We start from the raw sequence: 22807 nt of genomic DNA on the forward strand, positions 1-22807 counted from the left end.
GGGAGCGGGCGGCCGGCGGGGCGCGGCGGCTGCGTGAAGCCCCCGTTCCCGCCCGAGCGAGTGCGGCGGGGGGTGGGGGTGGGTGAGGCGGCGGCCCCCCCCGGCCCAAGCGCGGCGTGCCGCCCGCTCCCCGCATGCACGGCCACACGTAGGCGGCCGGGGCGAGCGGGGGGCCGCGGCTGCCGAGCCGCACGTAGGGTGGGTGGGTGCGGCCTCGCCGGCGCGGAGCCGGGCGGCGGGGGCTCTTCTGCCCCGCGCTCCGCCGCGCACGGAGGGGCGAGCGGCCGCGGCGGCGGCCGGGGAGAGCAGCGCCGGCGTCGGAGAGCCCCGATGCCCCGGGTGAGTACGGACCCGCGGGCCAGCGGCGGGCGAGCAGCCGGCATGGGCTCGGGGCGCCGCGAGGCGTGTTCCGGGGGAGCCGCTTTCGGTGCCGCCGTACCCGGGGGGCCCCGCAGCCCTCCCGCAGCGCCCGGGAGGTTTTAGGGACAGGGGCTGGGGGCTCCAGGCGACGTCGCCAAGGGCGGAATCGCCCCTGTAGCCGGGGCTGGGCCGGGGGGGCCGCCTGCGGTGCCGCGGGAGCGGGGTTGGGCGGCGGCGGTGGGGTCTCCCCCACCGGGGAGGGGTCTCCGGGCCGCAGAGCAGCTCCCTGGGCCGGGAGGGGTTTCCGGGCCGCAGAGCGGGTCCCGGGCGCTGCCGCGGGGAGCGGGGCTGGTGTTGGGAGCCCGACCCCGCGCTGGGGCAGCTTTAACGGGGGAAACCGGCACGCAGAAGTAGCGGGCGCTGCGTGCTGCCTCCTGGGGGATGTAAACCTGCAGGAGTCTGGCACCGGGACCAGCTTAACAGTTCACGTTCCACTTTTTCCAATGAGGTTGCGCTGCAAAATGGGTTTTTAAATTCTGCCGGCTCTGGTACCGTGATGTTGTCCCATTCGCCATTAGTATCTACTAATTGATCCAAAGGTTGCTCCTTAAAGCCGGGTGCTTATAGGTGTCAGCTCCTACAATGAGAGTAGCTTCCACAATGCTTCAGGCACGAAAGCATCTTCCCATATTTATTCTATTTCCCAAAAGGTTGCTGGAATCCAACCTTTAGCAGCCGTTATAGATGAGTGGGAAATGAATGAGAATCAGCTACCCAGCTACTGAAGCACCGCTGATGGCCACTGTCATTGATGATGGGAACAGAAGCATTAGCAGAGCTGTAATGTACGCACTGGACAGGTTTAGCAGTTGCAGGGTGGAGCGGCACCTGCTGGGCTTTGGTTTGGCATCCCCCTAGAAGGTGACACTTTCATTTATCGTTTTGATTCCCGTTTCAAGACACCAGGCAGTGACCCCATTCATCCAGTACGGGACCCTGCCTTCAACAGATTGTACTGGTTTTGAAACAGAATGTCAGCGCTGTTGTGAAAGCAGTTAGAATGTACACACACCTCCACCCTCCTGCACCCCACTGGCCTTACAGATTCAAAGTATGAGCAAGTTAATAATTGATACATGGAGTGAGTTCGTCCTTACTTACGGGTCAAGCCAAGCCCTAGTTAGTTACTGGAGTTATCCCTGAATTTAAAAGGAGCAGAGGATCTTGGCTCTGGAGTGATGCCAAATTTGTAAAGCTCGAGTGTGTTTTCTGATCGTTGTATTTTAAGTGTGCAGTGAGCGTTGTGATGTGCCAGAGATGCTGTCTGTGGAGGTGGAAATGTCTCCCGCGCCCCCCCCCCCCCCCCCCCAAGGCAGATGGAGCTGCGTGCCATGACACTTCCATGGTGTAAGGTGTACTAAGGATGAGCTGTTGTGCCCATATGTTAACATGTGCCAAGTTTTTCCTTGCAGAAAGTTTGGCTACAGTTTAAAGACTGAAAATGCAGAGGAACAGAAAAAAGCAACAGGGTCTCTTGGTAGAATTCCCTGTCTGTGGTATATACAACAAAATATGGTGTCAACTTTTAGGCTAATTAGTACTCTGCTTTTCTCGATGAATTCTGTGTTTTCACCTACTGCTCCTTCAAATTTTTCATTAGTACATTTAAATTCTTAATAGACTGCCTACCAAACTAAAAAAAAATAATTGAAATTAGATTATCTAAGGAAGAGTGTGCTGATTACTGTATCTTCTTCATATTCTTACTTTAGAACAAAAGGATAAAGCCCTGTTTGCCCTATTAATTCCAAGCTTATAAGTTGCAAGTTAAAAAGCCATTTGTCCTGCATAGATATAAATAACAGGGGGTTCTCTAGTTGCACATGACACAAGACAACTCCTTTTTTAAAAAAAATACCTTAAATGTTTGTATTGGATCACATTTTCAAATTGAGAACATGAAAATAAATAATTTTTAATGGATTTTCATGAGAATAAATAGTGGATATATTTTATTACATAGTGTATTAAAACTTCTGTACGTACAAACCTATTACTAATACTAATTAACAGGATCACACTCCTGTGACAGCACTTGCATATACCTTCTGCTTTCAGACTTCCCAACCAAGCAAAAATGCTGCAAAAGATTTGTAATCAGTCCAGTATTGATTTAACAAGACAGCAAGAGTCACACGTTCTTGTCAAGTTATTTGCAAAAATCACCTGGAGACATCACTTGGATTCAAACTAGTCTGTTTTGTTACTTATTTTGATGTGATTACTCAAAGGAGTTTCATTAACATTCTCTGTCCCTCTGGCTCCATATCTGTTGCTCTCTTCTCTCTTTAGCTTCCCCCAGGAAAACCTACATCATGACTGCTGTCCAACTTGTTAAATCGTATGCTTTACCTCTTTTGTTCATGCATGTAGTCTGCACAGTTCAGGTGGGATAACGATTGTGTCTAAGGTGAACAGGATTCTGCTGTAAGAGCAAGACAGAATTTATAAATGGTTTTGGAAAACAGACCACATCCATGCTTAATGTCAGTGTTTGTGTTCATGGCCTTAAACATGCAAGTTTTAGTTACGCTGCATAGTGGTTTAGTTCACTTTAAGTAGTGCTTTTTCCATCTCCATCTTTTAGAAGAGGGATAAAAGATGAACAGAAAGATCACAGCTGTCACCAATTAGAAACAAACCCTCTCTTTTATTGAATTTGATACTGTTACACAATCAAAAAGAAATACAGTCACAAGTATGTCAAAATGTTTCAAGAGAAATATCAATTGCAATACGTTGTACTTGGTTCCAAAAAAGAATTCCATTAAAATATACCACTTCTTCATGAGAGAATACTGCTATTATTCACAAAATCTACCATACTGTATAAATCCAGTAGCAAACTCTTTTAACTTTTTGGTAACTTGCTCAAGGTAAACAGGGAAGCAGAAGGAAAATGACAGCTCATTTATAGAATTAGAATCAAAAAAATCAGTTCTCCAGAATGGAGCTTTCCAGGGAGTCAAGTGCCTAATTGCTAATGGTATTTTTAATGAAGGCTGGTTACCCAGCTCACGTGAATTCCTATGAAAATGATCTTCCTACAGAGTACTCCTGGCCTGTGAAGTGTTTATTTTTGTGCCGGACCTTCACAGTTTGACTAACATGCATTAAGTGCAGTGACATTTGAGTGAGGTGTGCGTTTTGTTCGGCAGCAGCTAATCAGCAGGGAGGGGGGCAGATGGCTGACTTCGGGCACGGCCAGCTTGGCTGACAGCTCCAACCTTCCGCAGCACTGCTCAGCAAAGGGAACAGCTCAGTCAGCACTGTAACAGGGGACAAAGCTTGCCAACAGGTACAGATGCAACAGCCCACGTTTCTACCTTTAGCTACCATTGTTTAGCTGTTTAATTAAACAACTTTTTAAATAATGAAAAGTTAGTAGTAAATATGTAATAGTTTAACCAGTAATCATCAGACATTTTTGATTTTACAGTTGTATTTCATTGGAAACAGGTCTGATCAATTCATCCAAGATAAGCTTTGACATCCTTAAATTGTCACTAGTGCTATGTGTAAGGTTTTAGTTGTTCTTTCTGGCCTTAATCCGTGATTCTTTAATTCAATAATTACCTAGGGAGAGTTTAATGTGTGTACACAGACACACAGGGAAGGAAATTTAAATAGTAAATTGTTTCCATTTCACCCAGAGGTTTCCAAAGATCAATATAGCCCAAGCCTATCTCCCCACATGGGAGGAAGGTATGTTAGAAAGCCATACTTTGGATGCCAGGCTACCTTAATTTACTCAGTATGTTACACCTCAGATCAAGTTACTGGACAGCAGACTTCTTAAGTGACTTCTTGGGAGCAACAGCTGTAGTTAATTATAACTACTTTCAGGTAAAGGAATGAATGATGTCATCATAAGTACGAGTTAAAAATTCCTTTACCTTTTAACAAAAGGTAATCAACAACAGTCATCACTTAAAGACATCAGTTGGAATCCATATGTAGGGACAGTAATTGTGCTATGCTACAAAGAAGGCGTAAGCTTCACTACTGCTGTGGTCACAATAACCTTCTGGAACCTAACTTTGTTACATTCTCCTCAGTTCATCATTTTCACATGATGTAGCACATTTCATATGCAGAAGGAAACACTGTATCTACCTCCAGTTGTTTCTTTACTACTGGGGAAGAATAAATGCTCTAATATAGTGCCTCAACATTTAAAAAAAAAAAGTATCAAGTCAGCAAAGCAATTATTCCAAATCACCGAGAAAACATTTAGAAAGCAATGTATTCCAAAAGTTTGTCATCCTAAGCAGATTTAGAATCAGGCTGTGTATTCCTAGTATACAAAAAAAAAAAACAAAACAAAAAAAAAACCAAAAACAAACACAAACCAAAAAACCAACCAACCAAACAGAACAAAAACAAAAACCCAAAACCAACAAAACCCACCAGGACCACAAAGCAACTAGATGTTCTAGATTTTGTGATCTTGCATCTGCATTTAGCAAAGCTCTTACAAGGCTAAAGCAATTACTGTTACTTTTCTCTGGGAGGTTTGGTGGTGGGGTTTTTTGTTTGGTTTGGGGTTGTTTGTTTTTGGTGTTTGTTTGGTTTTTTTTCTAAAGTAACCAAATACAGCTACTGCAATTCATTCCATCCCTTGTTTCAGTCACTTTTACTAGGACAGTAATCAAGTGCTATGCCTTGTTGTTACATATAATAAAACAAATGTGAGAGTTGGGAAGATTCTTACATGAAGCATAGCTCGTTTAAATCCACAGCTGCTGCCATTAAGACCAGAGATGACTAAAGCAGCCTCATAATGTAAATCACATGGGTGACTAAGTTTTCCTCCTCTTTTTAACATGGATTTTTCTCCATGAATATTTACTGCCCTCTTAAAGTACACTGAAGAGGAACTAACAGATCCGAACAGGTCAGGCTCCTCCAAGAGAGCAGCAGAACAGCATGAAGCAGGACGGTACGTTTCTCTCGGGAGATGAATAGGGATAACCCGCCAGGCCAGACCCACCTGGACCTTTCCAAGACTCTCCCCACTATCCCACTGAAGCACCATGTCAGTCCACGCAAAGCTAAGCGTAAGGGATGCCCCTCACTGCTGATGCTTTACCAAAGCCTTTAGCAACTTCACTATCAAACCTTTCAACTGCTGACAGAGGAAGGGATGCCATGGAAAGAAAGCTATCCAAGAGCCCTCACACAGCAGGTAGGCAGTAGTTCTGCTGCTTTTATCCAGAGAACTTTTTAAGCTTTGAACACTTAAAGGCTGCATTAAAAGTGTTTAATATTCAGTAGCAGGTGTGTATATATATATTCAAAGTGTTCTCTGCACAAGGCTTCAGCTGTAGCTTAGTGCACCTACGTGCTCTCTCCTCTGTGCAACTTCTACTCAAAACTTTAAGAACTATGCAGCTGTCTTCTGCTAACAGTGCCTTATCTTTTTTTTTTTTCAGTTGGTAGCTAATAGTCTGCATTCAATTTAATGAAATTGTGTCAGTTTGAAAAGTGCTTGTTTTGGTGAAACTAATTTTAGAGAACAGTTTAAAACTTATGTACCATTATATTGATTTTAAAAGACTCAGAAGAGTCCCAAGAAACCAAAGCTTCCAAAATAAAACCAAAATAATTCTTTTGACACTCCATATTTGATTTCTTATATTAAGTTTTTCTAAACAAGTTTGAAGAATGCACAGAATAACTTGACCATATTTACACATCACAAGGTTGTAAATAGCATTGTGTTTTATGACACACAATGAGAAGTCACCTAGTCAAAGTTACTGAGTCAACAGCACAAGAACATAGAACAAGCTTTATAATCAAGTACCAGCTTAATTTTCTAATCATGCAGTTTTGTGATAAAAATCCACCTTTAATTGATCACTCCTGTGAGTTTTATTTTCCTGCTTTCCAGTGTTACCTTGACAAAGCTTCCAGAGACAAGCCTTTAAGCTGGTCACAAAGAAGAATCTTTCCACTCTACAGTAACACAAATATGCTGTCTCCTCACTTTCAAGTTTGCTAACTGGCGCGGTAACAGATTTAGAAGTTTAACATCTTTGGCGAGCAGTAGTACAACACTGTCTAGGAGACTTCGGTACTGAACAGGCTCAAATAATTAACGCAGAGATGTTACAATCAAAATAAGGAAGCAGTGATTTCCAACCAACTCTAAGTTAAAAAGGGAACACGGATGAACAATAACCACTAACAAAAATATAAATTATCTCATTTCTCTCAGATAACACACTCCCCAAGGGGGCCTGGTCCACATATAGTTTATTGATGTAAGAAAACAATACAGTTAGTGTTAGATCCAACCACAAAGAGCAAAAGAATGAGTGGATGAAGGTTTTGTACAGTACATATAGGAAAATAAGATGTTTGTGACAACTATATATTTCTAAATAAAAAGGCTTCTAAATATATTCAAGTTACTGAAATCTACATGAAAACATATGGATGTTAATAGCAACAAGGTGCATAAAACCAAAACATCAAAATATTGAGCAACTCAATGATGTACTAGATAAAACTTCGCTAACAATGCAAGATGTTTTACAATCTGCTTGAAATATCACCTATACCACACAGGGTAAGCTGAACATTTAGATTTAAGATCATACACAATATTAGCATTAACTTCAACAACTACAGGCAGGGATTTTTTTTTTTTTTTAAGCTGGCAAAGTTACTACTTTAAGAACATCAAACTTTCTCTAAATTGAGAATGTATCCAAATAAAATGCTGCTAGCCCTTTCCAGATAAAGCCTTTCCTTTGACTAACCACACTCATTTAAGTCAAAAGCATAAGACAGCATTTAAGAACAATTTATATTACAACGTGACTAAAATAATGACATAATCCATGTTTAAACATGATTTCATAGGCAAACAAAAGATTCTTCTTAAAAACTAGTTTTTATAAATGCAGAATATATTGCATGAGGAACTGCTGGTATTTTTTAAGAAAATATATTGTGCGATTGTGGCTACAATGCACTGCTGCAAAGCATTGTTGTTTCTTATAAAAACTATTAAAATAAAAAACTTATTTGAACATAAAGAGTGAGAGAGCACAAGTCTTCCAACTACCTATTAAGAGCAGGATGGAAGTATTGCCAGTTTTTCTTGTGTTGACATTTTACTAATGGTAAGTTTTTGTGACCAACTCCCCAGCCAAAAAATAAATATTTTTTTAAAATCAGGTGCATATTTCAAAGCTGCTATTGCAAGTGTGTTTTAAATGTAATGGACTTAAAAGTGTACCAAAGAATTATAAAAATGCACTACAGTTTGAGTTATTGTTACGTAAAGAACATATTAAAAAGACTGTCAAAATAAGTAGAAAGGGGATCAAAACTGAACTAACTGAATTAGTGCTGTAGCCAGGCTTCTAAAATCAGATATAGAAAATATAAATAGACTGCTTTAGGTGATGATTCACCAGTGTCCAAAAAAGGAACAAATATTGTGAAAGCTCAGTTAACTTGATCCAGAGCTCTGAGCAGTTCTTCACCCTGTAGCAGGTTTCTGTTGCCTTGTATGGGAGCGTTTACTTCGCAATCGTAACTCGTGAGTTGGGGTAGTCCACTTTCATCCATTGACTGCCCTAGAAGTTTACTTGCTATGTCTGAAGAGGGAGGGGAAGGAGAAAAAGTGCACTTTATTCACCATGCCTAACCTTCCCTCCAAGACTGTTCATAAAGGAGGCAAGTCTGGGTATGTTTTTGTCACTCTGTTCTCTTTCACGCAGCCCCCTCCACCCCTCTCTATGTATTAAAAGAGGATACTAACCAGTTGATAGTAGAATGATTGTCTTTTGCTCCACTCCGTTATGACCATTTGTTTTGCATCCCTTTACACGTTTCCAAGCCAGTGATGCATTTCCCCCACGGTCACCTGTCTGCTGGAATAAAGACCCCTAGAAAGAAATGAAATAATCTCCTTTAATGAATACTGCATCTTTCTAGCCCTCCACATCCCTCTTCCAAATTAGTTTCTGTCACTAATGTAGGCACTACTACAATTTAAAGTGGACTTTGTTCAGAACTTGGGGAGAAATACATTTCCAAGTACACTGGCCAAAGAAAACTGAATCAGATTTCAAGACCTTACTTCCCTTACAGAAAATAATCCTGGTTATCATTAGTTACCATACTCAAGATTAGCATGTGCAGGTACAACATACACACCCGTTTAATTACCACTGCTCTTAGGTGACTAAGCCATCAGGTTTTCACTGAAATCTCTCACAGTTTTCTGCACTGGAATTAATAACGTAGACAGGAGATTCAGGAACCTCGGTAGGTCGATTCTATCTAAGTTTAAGATGTAAATTCTGCTGGCACTCCAGTTACTGCCACCAAGCCACCTGACCCAAGTCTTGTGGGGAATGCAGTCCTAAGCCATTCCACTGCAGGTACGGCTCCTTAGCATATCGTTTTGACAGCAGCACAGAAGATACAGAGATGGGAAAGCTTTCAAGGGCTCCGTATAATTAGGATAAGTAAGAAGAAGCTGCTACTGGAACAGATAGGGTAGAAGGAAAAAACGCCATCTTAATATCAAGTCTGCTAGCAGAAGTAGTTGAATCTGCAAAGTTTTGTCTTGTTAGTAGTACTGACTGCTGCAAAAAGAGGAAAAAGTATTTCAGAATGCTGCCATTACCCTGAACACTTAAAACAGAAAAGAACATATGTTTTCAGGTTATAAAACATCTATGCAAGTCCAAGGACAGCTCTGTAATAAAAGTTTAGTTAAACAACTGGGACCTAGAAGCTGCATTTCATAGGGAGGTTAGTCACCTACATCATTGCTGGTGTTTTGGTTTGGTTTTTTTCACTGTGAATGCAATACAGCCCTTCATATTAAGAAAGGTGTAGCTTGTATCTTTTTCAATGTAATGATCTGGATCGTTATTTCATAATATTACTGTAACACATCTTGCCCTTCTCTAATTCTCCTGTTTTCTTGAAGCCTGAAGTAGTATTTTACTTTAGTCCTCACTTATTTTCACTCTTTGCAAAATAAATCCTACTTCCTTACAGTGAAGTTGTGGCAAGTTTTTGCACAATCCCAGAATACCATGTACTGTAAGCCTGGACTTAATTCCATTTTTCTTCTGTGTGTGTGCAAGGCCTAATTCATCCTCTCAGAAATCCATTGTGGAAAAAGCAGCCAAACAACAAAAGCACTTGCTTGAAATAATGTCAGTAAGAAGCAGGTACATGGAAAATCCAGCTTCTGACTGTGAAGGAACCATCAAAATATTTGCAATGTCTTTGTCAGATACAGAAGAAAAAAGAAAAAGGTTTAACAAAGGATGAATTTTGAACCTTTAAGCATTAAAAAGCCAGTAAGCATAGAAGCCTGAAGGCTACGACAGCAGTCAATACAGACCTGCTTGCATTCTGTGTATTTGATGTCATCCCATGCCATTTTGAGCATTATCAGCAACACTGTATGACAGCTGTAACACCAAGGCATGAGAAAAAGGCAAGGGGAAGCAATAAAATGTCTCACGGAGCTGTGAATTCTTACAGAGCTACCAGAAGCAAGAGAACAACATGCATGAAGGTGCAAAGAAAGCATTTAGCAAATGAAAACAATGGCATAAGTACAATTATTTGTAGTGTTTTTTTTTTTTAAATATAGCCTGCTTGCCTCAGAAAAAGTGGACATATAAAAGCTCTCTCAGCTCTTCCAGAGAGCACTAATAAAAACAGCATATAGTGATTTCTCTCATGCTCAAACCAGAATGCTAATACAGGAATAATTCATAGCTCAGAAGAAAAGTAATCCTGCACTGTAAGACATGATGGGTGACTACACCTAGGAGGTGGACCACTAAAGAAACAAAGAATCTCAAAGGCTACTTTGCAGTAAAGCAACTAAGAATTAACTGTGCAAAACTTAAGATAAGTAGAAATTTACAATGAAGGCAAGAAGAGAGGTAACAGTAGGTAATGGCAAAGCTCAAGGTTTCAAAATACTAAGAACTCTCAGTAAGAAACAAAGACTATGGAGACAAAATACCCTTCTAGAAAGTAACAAGCTGGATAGCCCCAATTAAGTGACACAAATCTAACAATGCTTAAGAATTTTCTTTTGAATGCCTAGGACAGGTGATGAGCTACTCAGTCACACACACTAATACTATAAAAGCGTGCGTGAAATTGAAGCGGTAGTAATACATTTGCTAGGTTATATGAATTCTATTCCCTTATGGTTCAGAGATAGTCTTGTTATCCGATCAGATAAAGGAAACTCAGATTTGATGGAAAAATGAAAGCGTAGAAAGAAGCAATAAGAACAATCTCCAGTATCTACAAATAGGAACATTGAGTTTGAGTTCAAAAGTTAAATAAATATGGCAATTACAAACTTAAATGTGATGTCTACACTTGTACACATTCTACTGAAAAACGTGTATGTTCACGGAAGAGTATCTTCTATCTAATCAAGAAATGTGCTTGGGTATACAGGACACTTTTGAAACAGCTGACAGTAAGAGAGAACTAGAGTCAGTATCTGCATATATGTGGGAATTTCACTGTCCAACAATTATCTCTGATCCCAAGATTGCACTGCATACCAACAGCTAAACTCAGGAGTCTGCACTGATGCCTCATTTCAGAAATTGCAAGGTTAAAAGTGAATATTTTAAAATGGTAAAACAAAACTCACAATTCCAACTGCCTGAAAAAGTGAACCATCATGTTCCATTTTTCGTTTTCTCTGAGCATTATGCAAAGCTAGCATCTTTGGATTTAGTTCTTCATCCACTGCAGTAGATCTAAGAAAAATTGATTCAGGCTGTTAAGAAGTTTCTACTGTCCTCAACCCATTTTTCTTTTGTGGACACTTATATACAATATCACAGAACTGAATTTATGAACTATACTACTTTTCTTTCATAACGTACTCATTTCAACAATCATTGTCTATGAGCATAGCAAATGACAGCTTTTAATCTTGCTATGAAGCTCAGAATGAGTTACAACAAAAATTTTAAAGTCTTTGCAGGAAAAAAAAAAAGCGCATAAAAGTTCAGCAATTCACTTTCAACAGGAAGGAGGGAAGGGTGATAAAAAGTCTATTCTGAGGATTTCTGTGTACCGATAAATCTTCTATGTACCAAAAGTCTGATGTTTGACTTTGTGGAATTTTCTATAATGATACATATGTACTACACATCCCACAGTCCAGTCCATCGTGAAATAGGGCTCATTTTAAAAGCAATAAATGTAGCACACAGACTGTAGTCACCTCTTACGTCAAAGCAAAGTGGACAAGAAAAGCATCAGAAATACTGTATGGGTATAACTACTTGTAAATTGCCTGCTGCATTCTTTTTAAAAGGCTGCATGTCAGATACAACAGCAGAACAAAATGACGAACAATGCTTGCATACAGTAGCTACCTATTACATAAGATGTTTTTGTAAAAGCTACTGTGCAATTAATTTTAGGGAAGCTTACTAGAACCAAAAAAACCCCCAAACCCCACCCTTGTTTCAAGTGTCCAAATTTAAATGTATCAATTTCTACTTTGAAGTAGAATGCCAAAGACAACATACAACAGCTGTCAGTATTTAAAAGTGTATTATATCTTATTTCTTGATCAGATACTAGGGCTTAAAATTTGCTTTTAAAATACCTTTTATTTAGAGTGACTGTTAGCAAACTGGGTGCTCCTGGAGAAGATTTTTCCGTCTGATCCAATGTTCCTTTTCCTGCTCTGATTGGAGATGCAGTTCGACTCCTGTTCCCACTGTACGGTGACGCTGGGGCACTACTCGTTTCATTGACTACGTGGGCGGGAGATGAAGGAACAATTAGTGTCTTCACATCTTCCACATGCTCCGTCACTGGTTTTATTTCATCAGCAGTACTTGATGGTGTCTGAGTCTGCTGAAATATGGTAATGGTGGCTGCATTTTGAGAGCCAGAAGAACTGCTTTCCAGTGGAGATAGCTGATCAAAGGATCGCAACTGGAAGTCATCATCCATTGGGATGTAAGGAGCCAACATCTCCAAATCTAAATCAGTTTCCTGGAAAAGACAAGAGGTAAAAAAACATCAATATGTAAGAATATCGCAGCTATGACTTCATTAAGGCTCTTCCTTTTACCAGATCCTTACAATACTTTTTTGCAATTTATTTTAATAAAAATATTATATAAAATAGGAAGGAAGTTCCTGAAGACATTCTAAGAGAAAGAGAACCATGCTGAGAATAAGTATTTGAGATACAGAATGTTAATGTACATTACCTGAGTAGAGAATGGATTTTTTGCTTCTGTATCTATTGCAAAGAGTTTCTCCACTAATTCCAGTTTGAATTCATTAGCCATATCATTATCCACATCAAAGCAGTAGTCGTTGGGACTACTGGGCTGTGAAAACATTTTGAGTGCAGTTTTAAGTTTCTGTTATTACATCATTTTGCATTGTATCTACAGATTCTCTGAAAAATGTTCTAATATAAAAACTAATTCCAAGCTATAGTTGCACAAAATTAAAATGGGAAAGAAACACACAATTATCAGTACACATTCAAATTTACCCCATTTGGGAAGCACACAATTAGTTGGAACCTGGAAGTAGTCTTTACAGTAATTTATTGCAACTAATTTGCTATTTAGAGGAGTTATCTCTGAACCATTCTTTCTAGAAAGACCAATCCCAAGCTCTTCTTATTTCTATCAGGTGGCATTGTATGTGTATGCAAGATTCACTTTAATGAAAAGATAATTCTCAGTATGAAAATCTATCTTTCTTTCCTCAGATCATGACACGAGCTTAAGTCACAGCATAGAAATAATTTTCAATTCTTGTCTTGGCTGCATCCTTAACCAGGTTTGCTCCACAAGACCTAACAGCACAGACGTTTTTAATGACAGCATATCCAAATTACGAAACTAACCTCAGGTGAACTTTGGCTGGTACTTGCATCAGAAGGGCTGGTTGGTTGTTCTTGCACCTGAGGCATGGTAAAAGAAAGTTCGAGTGGCTCCGTGTTTGGCTCCAGCTTTGATACAACTTCTCTATTGAGTGCAGGATCAGCATTGCTACGAAGTGGCTTTGTAGTTTCAGAGGCAGGTAGTGGGGACATTGCCATATTTATATTCTGCAATTTCTCACTGGATGAGGGGAGCATTACATCGTTATACAAAGGAACTTCATCACATTGTTGTTCATCAGACTCTATAAAAATTAAAAGAAACCATCAACCTAAGTAACAATAGTGTGCGTGTCTATGGACCTCATTAAATTTAAACAGCAGCTGAAATACCACTAGGCAAGTCATACCGGGAGGTTATTTTTCAAAATTTGCTGTGAAATACTAACTTTACTAATTAGCATGCTCTCCAATTTAAACGCACACCCACCATTACTGCCGAAATCTAGAGAGATAATTGTGTCTCCAGCAGCTGGAGCCAGCACAGTTAAAGCATCTGGTTCCTGTTTAAGTTTTTCAAATAGGCTGTTAGTATCATCCAGGTCATCTTTGCTGAATATTTTGGTCATTTTCATATCAGGAGACTCCACTGGTTTCAGCATACACTCAGTTTGTCCAAGGGAAAAAATCAAGTCCTTCTGAACAATTCCACTGTCAGACAGAAAGGAAGATGACTGTCAAAGAACAACTAAAAGGAATAAATTCAGGCTTGAACATTTTGTTAAGTTGAAAAAAAACAAAACAAAGAAACCCCCCAAAACCACCACACACCCCACAAAATAGGAGCTTTCAAGATTTTTTTTTTTTTTACTCATTCTTCCCTCAAATGTAATAGACAAAGTGGGCCATCAGAAAAAGTAATAAAAATAAACATGCTTTTATGAAAGCACTGAGAAATTAAGGAGAAAAAAAAGATATTTCCTAAAACACTTCCTTGGTTTTAAACGAACATGCAATATGTTGGTAAGACTGATACTGGTACATTCACTAAAGTTTTGAAAAACTAGTTTAGGACTATTATACAATTGCAAAAAATCAGTCAACAAGTCTGCCTTCATTTGAAGCTTTCAATTAAAACAGGAATTCTAAGGAAGAAAAAGATAAATGGGACTAAGAAAGACATCATTACTGCTGCTCTCACTCCATGACTAAAAGTTATTAGTGAAATTAACTGCTCCAGACTGTGGACAAAATTAGGGAGTTGTCTAGAATGCACGCAAATTCTCAAATGGTTGCATTGCAACACTACAAAAGAGACTGTCCCTACGCTCATTTGCCTGCAGAGATCTTCCTACTGACATCACTAGATCAAAAAAGTGTTTTGTTTTCAAATACAATTCCTAATCCCAGGACTGGCAGTATTCTAAGCAAAATTTCATCGGTAGGAAATAGTAACATCGTAACATATTCAACAGGGGATCACATTCTCAGCAAGTTGAAAAAAGATGCAGTGCTATCAGAACCTGACTTTGTTTTCAATAAAGATGATGACAAAGAATAGCGATGTCCACTCAACTTACCTCAACACATAGTTTACACACACTATGCACTGTGGCTGAGAATTCTTAGTGTTGTATATGACAGTTGCTTGAGTTTCAACCCAGACATAGCCACCTTGTTTAGCAAGCATTCTGTACTGTCCTGTTGTCACCTGCCCTTTTGTGAACACTGAAAGCAGAAAGGATACCAGCTTTAATTACAGGCAGAAAAATCATAAACCATTTCAGGTGAGTATTCACTGCAGATTCATGTCTGCAATTAGAAGGCGGCCCTCATTCTTCTGCTGCTGTATTTCATCTCGTGTAGTTGGAGAGCTTTAAATACATCTTTTTACTTACTATCATGATGTGTTTTGGTCAGATGATCAGAATCCAGCGCATGATAGTACTCATAGATTGAGCGACCCAGGAGTTCTTCTGGCTCATACCCCATCAACTCTGTAATTCTTTAAAACAAGTAAAAAAAAATTGCTAAGTAAAAGCCAGACATGGGCTAGCACAAATGACAGAGCAGTTGGATGCTTGCATATCTAGAAAAAATCCTAACTTCCATACACATTAGCAGCAATTTTGGTTTACTGGGAGTTTTCATTTTGAAATAAATTGCCATTTTTAATGATTTTTTTTAAGAGAAATTTCAGCAGGCATAGGATTTTATTTCTCACTGAATACTTTATAAATCATGTCCTATGCTAGACAGGATTAAGTAAATACCTGCTTTCTAGACTTTTTTTCTTTTTTTCTGAAAGGTAGACCGGCGACTTATGGACTTGTATATCCAGCTTACACAAATATGAGAATTTAATAAAATAAAAGACATGCTTCAACAGTTTTAAATCTGCAACTAAGAGAAATTAGGAGTTGGGATTTATTCTTCCCACTCAACCACGGCCAGCTTTTAAAGAAGACTCTTTCCTTCAGCCCCTAGAGGGCATTGCTAACCAGGGGAACACATTCATTTTGCCCTATTCTACATGCAGAATGTGACCAAATAAGTACCTTTTCTGTGACACCATCAGTCCCAGAATGGTAGTTACAGCAGAGGACAGGAAATAAACTGCACAAACATCTCGTTGCATTTAACTGCAGCAACTAGTTAGGAGTTTGGTTTTGTTATAAAAGGAAACAGGCAGTAACAAATAATACCAGATTACAAACATGAAAAACCCAAACAAACAAAACCCCCTGAAACCATGAAAAAAACCCCTCAGGCCAATGATTCCCTTCACTTCTGTTGTTCAAATTTGTCAAGCAAAGTTTCCAGAGGATAGTAAGAACAGTCTTATGTGTTTGACTACGATCCATGATTTGTACCAAAACATAATTTTCAACAGCAGATGGATCATAGTAAAAGTACAGCTGAAATTTTTGTTTTTTTGGGTTTTTTTGTTTGTTTTTTTGTTGGGTTTTTTTTTCCCTGAACTGGAGAAAGCAGGCACTGACCTCCTGAGGAAGGGAAAGGGGGGAAGCGGTAGCAATGAAACGCATCTGACAAGCGTTACACAAACACTCTTTTCAGTCACCAAAATGCATCACCATCTTTGACAATCCTTAAATCCTTCCTGTTTTTTCAGTGTCCAGAAGAATCTTCTCATTTCGATTTAATCACTGCCACTACACTAAAGACCAGTTTGCACAGGCAGTTAACTGCAGGCAAAGGATTTATTCCAAAGCAATAACGCTGCACTCTCCTTCAGATTTAAAAATCTGGCTTTCAAATAAGACATCCTTATCGGTTAGTAAAAGCCAAAGCATCCCACCGATGGTTCCATTGCGCAGATGAATCAAGTTAACAAGTTAGACTACATAAACGTGCAAGGCCAACATCAGCCAACATGCACCAACCCTGCAATTCCTTCAAATTTTTCAAGTACAAAATATGTATTACCTTTCATCACAATAGGAAAATTTCATGTCAAGGCTGTGACGACTGAGGAACGTTTTACTGTCCAAGGGGACCTCAATGTTTGATGGATGAGGAATAGGTTCACAGATCAACACCAGACACGTCATGGGAGGCTTTTTGTAGCCACAGTGAGTTTGATTACCACATGTGTCATATACACGAATGTGTCCAGTGCAGTGGAGTACCTATGGGAAAGTTATACTTTAGAAAGAGATTAAGTTCTTGCCTGTCGGACAACACACAATTGTGCTTCCGTTAGCGCACCCAGCGCGAAGTCCTTCCCCTCCCCTCCCCTCGACCTGCCAGCAACACCAGAACGCAGCAGCGCTTTCAGGTGCTGGCTAAAGGAGAGCAGCAGTTCTCCTCCCCATGCTACACAGACTGCGACAAGTACACGGGCTGCCAACCCTTTCCTCTTGGGTGCTGGCTGAAGCAACGCTAGACATTTCTGCAATTCTGTGAACTGTTCTTCTTTGGAAAAGTTACCTTAATGATGACACTGAGAAGCAATTGCCTCAGCAAAAGGCATCTTACTATTTAAATGTTACGGTAATAGTAGCAACCTCCATTTTGGCTCTTCTGCAGACGTGGTGTTAGAGATCAAATATATTCTTCAAGAGACAACGAAATTTAATATTTTGTGTTTTGTTTTTTAACAATTCTGAAGTAGAAATTGTTCACAGACAGCAGCAAAGAAGTTGTTTGATCCAGAATAACTAAATTTAAGTTATAAAAGAGAATTGTGAACCACAATGCCACTCGATACAGTAAAAGGTTACTTTTTGTCCAGAGGAGAAAATGCATTCACTGCAGAAAGTTATTAGGCTGGGCTCTTTTTGTTCCAACTGTTACAAAAGGGATAGCCAGCAGCTTCAGAAAGAATGGTATTGAAGTCCTTCAGAGAGACCTCAACCGTCACATTCACAGTGTCAAATCAAAAGAAATTAGGTATCAGCATAAGTGGGGTCAAATATTTTTTTCTCAGAGAAGGCTTTATGCAAATATATTTAGTAATTATAATTTCTAGTAAGTAAATTACCTCTAATTTAAAAAGGAGAATTCATTCAAAGAGTTTTGAAAAAACTAATTTTACAACATTGTTTCAGTTACCTCTGTGACATATTCAGCATTAAAATTCAGCACATTGAAACACAATCATTAAATTAGTTAAGCACTTTGTGTAATGAGCTTGAGTTTCACTAAGTAAAAATGTTGAAATAGAGTGTTAGGACATCTGAAGAGGAAGCTGCCAAACTACGTAAACATTCCTTTGCATTAGTTACCTTCCACGTAGCAGACTTTATATTCACTGTTCTTCCCCTGCTAGTCAGTGTACACTTCATTCTGAGAAAAAAGCTGCGCTCTGTGTTTTGCTCTTTGCCCTTTTTCACGGGACCTAACAAAAAAGCAAATAGTAAACAATTCTTAAGCTCTTGGATCATCTTCCAAAGGTATAAAAAACCCCCAACAAACCAACCAACAAGTTATGGAACTCTAAGACTAGGGAAAGATCCTAAAAAATTAAAAAGATTGATCAACCTAACACCACTTCCGGTAACACTTCTCAGGACTAATTCTACTGTGAGGTAAACAAAAACCTGAAGTTTCAATGTTTTAAGATCTGTATCATAAGAATGTGCAGAATGAAAGTACTGTTGAGTTGGTCTGCATTGAAAGGCATCGGTAACTCTCTGTAGGGAGGTTCAAATCAAGTAAGTTTTGGCCTGTAGGTCTTTAGGACTACGGTATTTTAAGTTTTTCAGTTCAAAATTAACAACTCTGCTGGTTACATGCATCCGAATATCTCCAGTGATTTATACTCAGTGTAAACAGGGACCAAGTTTTTAAACACATTATTAGCATTCTCTATTCTTGGCAGGGGGGCAGTCAAGAAATCCTAATGCAAATTAATATTAGTAGCACTCATTTTTTGGCCCTACTTGCTAACAGCAGGCCTTAAGTTCAGTTTTTGCCTTTACAGGGCAGAACCTTTCAGAGTCAATTACTAGCTAGGCTATTCTGGGCAAAGAAAATGCAAACTGATCCTATCAAGAAAGCTGCAAGCAGCTCGCTGTGCATGGAAGAAGGAAATAAAACACTTCGGATAAAGAGCAGCAGAAGAGTGAGTTTGCCAAGACATGCCAAAGAGTGAGGACCAAATCATGGTGGGGGGTGGAAGTTTACAACATGAAAGCTTACTTCTGATACAAGTTTATATAATAATTTGCTCTCCTTCTCCACAGACAATAGTAGCTATGAAATTCTGCATTGTGGCTTGTACTGCAGCTACTAGCTTGACAAAATTAATTCGAAAAAATATTAAAAGCCCCATGCTACATCGTGTATAGCTTCTAGTAGAGGCAAAGACTAATGGGGACAAGCCTACTTTATGCCACATCAAAATATCCTCAGTAAAGGAGGGGGAAAAAAACTAATAAAAATACAGCAGAGTTCAGAGAAGTGGCCAAAACTTATTTAATTCAGTATGCTTTTGAAAGAGTTAAACCAATCTAGAAATTTATAGTTGGAGATCACACAGCATCATTATTATCAAGTCCCGATGCTTAAGGCTCTACTTTGAGAATCAACTGTAAAAGATGAAGCAACTTTCTCAAGTCTTGATTGAGCACTGGACTATTTTTTAAATCACCAGCTTTGAAAGATTAAAAAGCAACTTCATAAAATCAGAATGCAGTTCAGTTTTTCTGCCACAGTTATATTCATTTGCACCCATACAGTCCCAAAGGGGAGTATTTAATACTCAATCCAAAACCAAAATAATTCCACTTAAGCAAGAGCTGCAGTAGAATGCAACCTGGGAATACTAATAAATATAAAAATGTACCATTATTACTGTAATTTAGACTTTTTGTCTGCCAACTTCATTTGCAAAACAGATTTTGTAATAATGCTTTCCAGACATCTTATTCCAGTCTAGTCAATCTCGACAAGCTAGAGGTGGTCTGCAGGAAACTTAGAAATAGGCCATTTTTAAGAATAAGTTTTTGCAACAAGACCAGTTGTTTTACACTGCTTTTGTGAAGTTGTTTCCCCAAGCCCAGCCCAACCCCCAGATGCATTACTATATTCCAAAGGTGGAGGGAGGCGGGAAGTCTAATCTAGCCTTATTAGACTTACTTCAATACTATGGGCAGACAAGTTTAGAAAATGCTTACAAAATCAAAGTTGGGGCCCCTTAATGCTATGCTATCTTATCAGGTGTCTTCCACTGAATTAAATAGAAAGCCAACAGAAAAGATGTCTGATTTACAGTGCTACATGAAAGCAGAGGTCGGGCTTGGTAATTCATCACTATCTAGATTCAGAGTCCATATAACCCTTGTTTGATGAAACAGGAATTAGAAAGGTCGGATTTTAGACTTTAACAACCGAGAAAAGCAGATTTATTTGGAGGCATGCAGGCTGCCAAGTCTTTATAGTCATTACCAAACCTTTAGAAGACATAAAAGCAGTAATTCATGGGCATTTGTTAAATTGAAAAGCATACAGAACATGTGAACACAGTGTTCCACTCCCTCAGATGGAGAAGAGTCAGAAATCTGTGAAAAGATACCAATTTCACGCACCAATTAAAAGGTGCAGAGAAGCATCAATCCCAAAGCCCTTTTGGGGGCTGTCGAAGTACTCCCTGATCAGGTTTTTTGTGTCCCAAATATAGTATCCACAGATTTCCGGAAGAAAGCATTTTCTTTTAAGTTGTCCTGTGAAGGCAAGCTCAGACCAAGACTAATGCACCAATTTTAACTTCTCCATACCCTTCTACAGCAATTGCTTAAGATAATTCTCATTCAACCTACCTCTAATTTTATCCCTGTAGGCACATTAATTCTTTCAATCCTCAATAACTCCGTTTTAGTCATTAATTTTGTTTTAGATTAAAGAGTACTGGTGAAGCCTCATCTCTCCTACAGTTAGGATATTGCCAAAACATTTTGGTTTTTCTGTTACTATCTCTGAACAAGGTTTATTTTGAGATTTAAGCAGCAAAACACACTATTTGTTCCCTCCACACCTTTCTCTAGCAGATATCCAACTGTACTAATGCTACCAGGAACTATCTTTAAGTAAATGAAATAGATTTTTTCTTTCTTACCATTTCTGTGTGTAAGCATTTCTCTCAGCTCTTCATGGTCACATGGATGAGTGAAATCAAATACACTGTGCCCTGTCAACTCAAACTGTAAAAAAAAAAAATAAAAGGTACACAGGTGTCTAACTTTACATACAAAAATGTAACAAATTTACAGGTTGGAAACAGTCTTAGGAAACGTCAGTATTTCACCTGAGTGAGTCCCATACACTTGTTCACGTTTTCAGACATGTAAATCATGTCCCCATCTTCAGACAGAACCATGACAAATCCATCAAGAGCTTTCAAATAGAAACAGTTCAGTTCCTTCTCCATTTTGGCTTCTGTCTCCAGCTCACCTAGAAGCAGCCACACATTTTTGTTTAAGTAAAAAGTGCTATTCTTCACTTCCCATCAGGAATGACTGCTGGCACCAGTCTGCAAGGAGTCAATCTTGCAGGACTGTCAAAACCAGTATAATTCACTTATCTAAGTGATCAATTAAATCCTTCAAGCTCTAGTAATGGTATCACAAATCACAGAAAGTTAAGAGTGAGGTTAACTCTCTGTGCTTTTATGCATAAACCAATACACCTTCCACCTTAAAGAAAAAGGCAAAAATATTACCATTTATCTCAAGAAGACATTGCAAACTTTTCTCAGGGGCTTTCTATGAGGCATTTCAGAGTACAGTTACCAAAGTTACCCCTCCATACGGTACAGGCAGGCATGCATGAGTACAAATAACCAGTACAGCAGCTGTGGCATGCTACACAGATACTGGTTCATAAGCTAACTCAGATAATCCTGTAGTTTCTGGGTAGATTTAACTGCAGAGATAGATACAGTCTCAGCTAACTTCACCTTCAGCAGAATAAAAATTACAAAAAATTTCCTTGCAGCTTATATTAAGGAGAAACCGCTACAGTTAGCTAAGCCAGCCTTGCATCAACCACGTAAGGTTTAGTAAAGCACAGTTGGAACAAACAACTCTAGGGGGAAAAGAAGGTTAAACAGAAGAAATTAACTTTGGGAAAAGGGTTAAATAGACTGAAAATGGCACTAGAGCTGTGATGACCCAACTAGGATTGCCAGAATAGAAAGGGAAAAACAAAGTCTGTTGAACAGTGGCCATTTTTTCCCGTGCCATCACCAAAAGCCTATTTCTACTGTAAAGTCTTCCACCTTTCCATAGAAAGGATGCAGCTATTAATGTATTTATTTATACTGATAGGTTTTACAAATAGCTTCTTTCTTAATATACCTCCAGCCCCTTTCCCAGATCCTGCTACATTACTCACTTACCAGCATCGAGCAGCTTCCTCATGCGCAAGTAGCTGATGGTCAGCCTCATGATGGATGCCTTGTCCAGGTGTGCGCTTACAGTGTGGGGCAAGGGCAGCTGATGAGCAAGCTCGTAGAATACTTCCGACTCCTTGCTCCTTCGGCACCGGGCTGCATCTCTTGACTTCTCTTTTCTGCGTTCTGAGCTAATCCTATATAAACAAAGCTTGGGGTTAATACAGGAAACAGAGTTCTCTGTGCAAGTTAAATTTGCAACTAAGCTGCCCAGTAGCTGATAAACCAGATATCAAAGTTTAATAATTTAAAATCTTGGTTTAGAAGTGTAACTGTAATTCTGCGTTTAGAGTCCTGCTGCAGTTGTGCTCTGCCAGAACTAAGTTCAAACCCACAAAGTCTTTCAACAAGACCAGTTCTCCAAGCAGTCAGCTATGTACTCAGAACCATTCCTGAAGTGCTTATCTCATACCTTGACGGCTCCCTCTCTAGCCTCCAAATTCTGTTTCCTTCTTCTTTCCTAACCCCTTAAGTCCACTCAAAATACTACAGTCTAAGTTATTTCCAGCTCAATGCTCCAGTAGCACTGTCTACACTCTCCAAGTTCTTCCCTTTTTATCATCCTTACAAAGCCCACCTAACGG

The 22807-nt window shown here is 39.5% G+C and overlaps 1 protein-coding gene and 1 long non-coding RNA gene across 8 annotated transcripts in view; one reads left to right on the top strand and one right to left on the bottom strand.

Moving 5' to 3' along the window:
- The first annotated feature begins 264 nt into the window (after positions 1 to 264).
- The window catches only part of LOC121092019, a 35422-nt gene continuing 12879 nt past the window's right edge, over positions 265 to 22807 (top strand). The window contains exon 1 of one of the 2 annotated variants that reach the window (XR_005829154.1): positions 265 to 339. This is a non-coding gene — a long non-coding RNA (uncharacterized LOC121092019). Of the gene's footprint in view, positions 340 to 12393; positions 12476 to 22807 lie in introns of those variants that run through there. The other variant, XR_005829153.1, reaches the window with a different exon arrangement.
- HIF1A (hypoxia inducible factor 1 subunit alpha) overlaps positions 1717 to 22807 on the bottom strand; it is a 36006-nt gene continuing 14915 nt past the window's right edge. For 4 of the 6 annotated variants that reach the window (XM_040602418.1, XM_040602421.1, XM_040602416.1 and 1 more), the window contains exons 2-15: positions 22170 to 22360; positions 21078 to 21223; positions 20889 to 20973; positions 18058 to 18170; positions 16757 to 16959; positions 15208 to 15314; positions 14890 to 15037; positions 13800 to 14020; positions 13334 to 13614; positions 12681 to 12803; positions 12065 to 12459; positions 11093 to 11201; positions 8201 to 8327; positions 3051 to 8036 (exon numbers count right to left, since the gene is read on the bottom strand). In XM_040602418.1, the coding sequence (XP_040458352.1) occupies positions 7885 to 8036; positions 8201 to 8327; positions 11093 to 11201; positions 12065 to 12459; positions 12681 to 12803; positions 13334 to 13614; positions 13800 to 14020; positions 14890 to 15037; positions 15208 to 15314; positions 16757 to 16959; positions 18058 to 18170; positions 20889 to 20973; positions 21078 to 21223; positions 22170 to 22360 (2401 nt within the window). In that variant the 3' untranslated portion in view covers positions 3051 to 7884. Of the gene's footprint in view, positions 2846 to 3050; positions 8037 to 8200; positions 8328 to 11092; positions 11202 to 12064; positions 12460 to 12680; positions 12804 to 13333; positions 13615 to 13799; positions 14021 to 14889; positions 15038 to 15207; positions 15315 to 16756; positions 16960 to 18057; positions 18171 to 20888; positions 20974 to 21077; positions 21224 to 22169; positions 22361 to 22635; positions 22785 to 22807 lie in introns of those variants that run through there. The other 2 variants (XM_040602420.1, XM_040602419.1) reach the window with 2 other exon arrangements.

Source organism: Falco naumanni, chromosome 7 (assembly GCF_017639655.2).
Source record: "Falco naumanni isolate bFalNau1 chromosome 7, bFalNau1.pat, whole genome shotgun sequence".
Lineage (NCBI taxonomy): Eukaryota > Metazoa > Chordata > Aves > Falconiformes > Falconidae > Falco > Falco naumanni.